The 4,899-nt window shown below is 38.5% G+C and overlaps 1 protein-coding gene across 1 annotated transcript in view; it reads left to right on the forward strand.

Annotated features, from left to right (window-relative positions):
• Positions 1 to 4,899, forward strand: part of LOC107094062 (disabled homolog 1-like) — a 203,853-nt gene that overhangs the window by 122,779 nt on the left and 76,175 nt on the right. The window contains exon 3 of the mRNA XM_015389468.1: positions 962 to 1,101. Coding sequence (XP_015244954.1) covers positions 962 to 1,101 — 140 coding nt within the window. The remainder of the gene's footprint in view (positions 1 to 961; positions 1,102 to 4,899) is intronic.

Genomic DNA, 4,899 nt, shown 5'->3' on the forward strand with positions numbered 1-4,899 from the left:
TCGTTGATCTGATTGGTTTATTTGGCCCGTCTATCACCAACATAGGCCAATCAGCTAACCAGTATTTTCGCCTCTTCCCAAAATTACTTCAACGGAAGGTTTCCAGATGGATATGCGGAGCAAATCCATCTGGCGGAGTCAGGTTACCATAAAACACCATGAAAGCCCATTTGAAACTCTGGATGATTTCTCAGACTTTATAGATCCACATCTTGACTATAAGTCAAGCAAATTTGGACTGAATAAGTTGAAGCATGTTTGTTCTACAAAGGTTTTAGTGGGCAGTGAGCTAGGAGGAAATCTGATTCTGGCACAGTGCCAAAAGTGGCCAAATATGCTGATTTCCATTAATGGAGACCTTCTGCATGAGACAAAGCCTTTGTTCCTAAGATTTAGCCGTTGGTTCATTTAAATTTACCAATAATATCACCAAACTGAATAGAAAATAAGAATAACAGAGCAGCTTATGTAACGCATGGCGGTTACATCACCTGAAATGGTCACACAATGACCTCCGACCCCTCCTTGGAAAGGTCTGAGCCTCTAGTTTCCAATGATGCGGCCATTAGGGGGCGGGGCTAAAAAATGAATACCTGTTGTTGCATTGCTCCCGCAGTCACACATGTCAGGTGGAATTTTAAATCTCATTTTATTTGTTTACACAGCTATAAAACAAAAAGTATAAAAAAAAAATAGTTTAGTTTCATGTTTCAGAAATTTTAAAACCCCATTTAAAAGGCGTGTGGATGAAACACCATGTGACCACGTGTTTGGCCATTTCTATAAATAGATAAACATCAGCTGGGCCTGGTACCGGGCCCGTCGGGCTCAAGGGGTTAAGCCTTGTGTAGTCCATTTGATTGATGTTCCTGAGGCAATAGCGCCGGTCAGAGGTAGATTGAGGTCCTTGACTGGAAGCTGCACTGTTGACTGCAGCGTCTGTGTGTTTGTGTGTCTGCAGGGCAGGATCGCAGCGAGGCAGCTCTCATCAGGCGTTTTAAGGGCGATGGCGTCCGCTACAAGGCCAAACTCATCGGCCTGGACGAGGTCACTGCCGCCCGTGGAGACAAGCTCTGCCAGGACTCAATGATGAAGCTCAAGGTAAGAACGGGAGTTTCTTTTCCCTTCATCGATGCAAATATTGAATTCACACAGAAGCAATCATGTAACTTCAGATTTGCATGATAATTACAAAAAGAGGAGAAATCTGGAGAAAGAAAGCAGCACAATTCGCCCAGAGCCAAATGAAGTTCCTGCACTCCCAAAACCTACAAGCATCAATGCCTTTTCAATTTTTCTGGTCCATAAAGAGTTCATCCTCATGCATATTCTAGTTCTCAACATTTAAATATGCATGCTTAATACATCACAGCCTAACTGTGCCTTAGTATAGATATTCATGCATATAGTTTGCCTGCTGTTTTTCAGTATGCAAATTGCCTGGGGAGAAAAGTTCAAGTACAAAGATGGCGGAGGGAAAGTGTGCGCTTTAATTTATAGGCATGATGATGATGATAGGTGCAAGAGGAAGTGAGGAGGTTAGCCATATGGATGAGAAGGGGATAAGGGTGAATGTCTCATTTGGCAGGACAGGAACAATTAGAGAGGGAGAGGGAGACAGATGGGGCAGTTAACAAAGAAAAGAAGTCATAGAGGAGGGGGATCGTTTGGATGATGGACAGAAGACAAGCGAAGGAGGAAAAAGATCACAGAAGATCGGTCCTTTCAATGCAATCCATAAATAAACATTTTTTTAAATTAATTTAATTACCTGAATTTGAAATGCATGTAAAAAAAAAAAAACAGTCAAAAATTTAAGGAAATCCTTGAATTCATTTTATTTCACTTGTGAATTTGTATTAAAGGCATAAGGCGAGAATCCCTTCATTCATTATTAACTCCTGCTGCCGCTGAAAATGAAATAGAGAAAATTACATTTGTGTTTAGTTTGCGTGAGGAAAAAATCCACCCAGTGGAGAGCTATAAGGATGAGAGGCAGACAGACGACCCATTGATCAAACAGCATCCATCCTTATCACTTATTCCGACAGGAAATCCATCATCTCTCATGTCTTCACCTATTTCACATCACTCCTCCTGCCTCTTGCCCAACTCCTCTAATTCTTCTTCTTCTTCTCTTTTCTTCTCCTCTTTTTGTAATTAGCAAATGCAAATCAACATTAAGGTAATGTCCAATCTAATATTGGACCCTTCAGCAGTTATGCTGAATATATTCACCGTCCTACTGACTGACTGTTTTGGAAGATGTGGGTTGTCTATAGATTAAGGCTTCCAGTAATTACTTTTTAATTTCATCTTCTGAGGGACGCTTTGAACAATTGGTTAATCCCAGCTCTTTTTTTTCTTCAGAAATCTAAATCTATGATAATGCAGTTTATGTGGCATCTATGGCACATCAGAAAATGTTAATACTGAGGATAAACATTAACATTAAAGTAGGAAAGATATGTTTTATGTATTTAAAAAAAAATAAATCCTAAAGCATGAAAAAGTATGCCTGTTTCCTTTCTGAGCAGAAACCCAAATGATTAAGGTTGTTGCTCTTAAACAAACATTAGTGTAAAAATGTCATTTCTATCTAGCCTTTATGTCCACCATGTGTATTACCTGTAAGTATAATAAAATCTAAAACCTCTTAAAGTGTTGTAATCTTAGAGAAACATTTTTCGACTTAATATGTTTGTTCCAAAGTCACAAACTGTTCACAATCCGAGATCTCTTGAAGTCAGACCCTCATTATATGATTGTTCAACTGCAGAAAATGTTGCATCCAAAATTCCCCTTCAGTAGGTTAAAGGTTACTAAACAGACAGAATTTGAAACATCTTAAGTTTTAAAGTTTTTCTTTTTTTCCCCCCTTCTTTTTGATTGATTAATTGACCTAATTGGTCCCACAGCAGAGAAATGTACTTGTTACATCAGCTCAAATACAGGGTTTCTGCAGGTCATTAAAAGTCATTTCATTTGTATTTTTTTATTTAAGGCCTTATATGGCATTAAAATTCATTAAATGTGATTTAGAATGCTTATTGGAAAAAAAAAGCGTTTGTAAAAACAAATTTGTCAGATATATTAGATATAACATGTATATATATGTGTATATATATATATATATATATATATATATATATATATATATATATATATATATATATATATATAGTCAGGGGTAATTTTGCATTAAAAATATTTCATAGGATATATACATTATATAAAGTGGGTCCATATACGACAACTTTTTATTTTCATAGTAGGATCATTATACAGGGTTATTGCACAGGGTGTTTACATGGGTATTTCTATAGATGGATGTATATATTTATATATAGTTATTGCACAGGGTATTAAATAGTAATTATTCTCCATTGCAGCCATTATTGCTGTTGTAGTGTTGTATTGTAGAGTCTGGTTGCAGCAGGATGAATGACCTGCAGTAGCGCTCCTATTTCCAAACAGGCTGTAAAAGTCTTTGACTAAAGGAGCTGCTCAGCTCCTCTCCAGTCTGCTGCAGAGGGTGGAAGGTGGCATCCATGATGGATGTTTTATAAGCAGAGTGTTAAAGATTGATTTTTTATTTTTATTTAAAAATTAGAAAATGAAATAGGCCTACCACAATACTGAAATCAGAGACAGAGACTGTCTTTACCATCTGGGTAACTGTAGTTCAGGTGGTTAGGGTCTCATCCTTTAACAGGCTGCTGGTTTGAAGCCTCGCTCTGTCCGTCTCACTCATTATGTCCTTGGGCAAAACACTTCACCATCCTGGCCTGCTGTTGGTGGTCAGACGGCGCTGACTGCATGGCAGCCTCCCTTCTGCCTCTGGGCAGCAGTGGCGTCCATGTAGGTTACCTCCATCAGTGTAAAATATGCAGTGACTTGGTGAATGACTGAATGTAGTGTAAAGGGCTTTGGGGTCCTCATAGTTAATAAAGCTTTAAGTACGGTACAGTCATTTACCATTTGACCATTTACAGGCAATACATACAGTGCTGTGTGAAAGTAGTTGGCCCCCTTCAACTTTTCAACCTTTTTCCACATTTCAGACTTCAAACATAAAGATACAGCAGCAGCCATTCAAAACTGCCCCTCCCAGTCAAACACCAGCTGAATGGCAGCACACTTCCCTGCAACTCCCAGCGTATTCCCCTCCAACTTCCGGCCACCGGAGCAACATATTCTCATTATCAGTTCGTATGAGATCGTACGAAAAGTTATGCACACTATTTCGTACGTTTTGGACATTTTTCCTCAAAAAAACAGATCAGTGCGCATGCGCTGGCAGACAGGAAAAAAAAGCAGATCCTCGGACGGACGTAAAACTGGGAAAAACAGTGAAGTAATCACTTATTCATGTCTCTAACTACGTTGCTTGCTGTTTTATATCTTAGGGTTAGGGCTAATTGTAATTTATATTCACATGCGCATACAACGAAAAAAACGTCCAAAACGTACGAAATTACAGTGCATAACTTTTCGTACGATTTCATACGAACTCATAATGAGAATACACTGATCGGAGTGATCCCCCTCTTGCATATGTTTTTACTCTGAATCCACCCTTTCACTGAATTACAGGGTCTGACAGGAGATGATGCTTCTCTTTAGATCTTATTGTTCACAAATCATGACAGGAAGAATATTTTAGTACAAAGATGATGTTTAAAAAGGAATTATAGGGAACCAGCCAAGGACCAGACAAGGGCACATCAAGGAAAGTGGGGAAATTTTAATTGCTACTGTAGTAGCAGTTTTATTGTCTATCATATCAGAATCAGAATATATCCTACAACATGGCCCTATACTTACTTAGCAACAAAACAGTACATCTTGAAGTTCAAGTAAGAGTCTTAGCAATAAATAAAGTCTCTAATGCTGGCT

This window comes from Cyprinodon variegatus, unplaced genomic scaffold (genome assembly GCF_000732505.1).
Source record: "Cyprinodon variegatus isolate N-32 unplaced genomic scaffold, C_variegatus-1.0 Scaffold461, whole genome shotgun sequence".
NCBI lineage: Eukaryota > Metazoa > Chordata > Actinopteri > Cyprinodontiformes > Cyprinodontidae > Cyprinodon > Cyprinodon variegatus.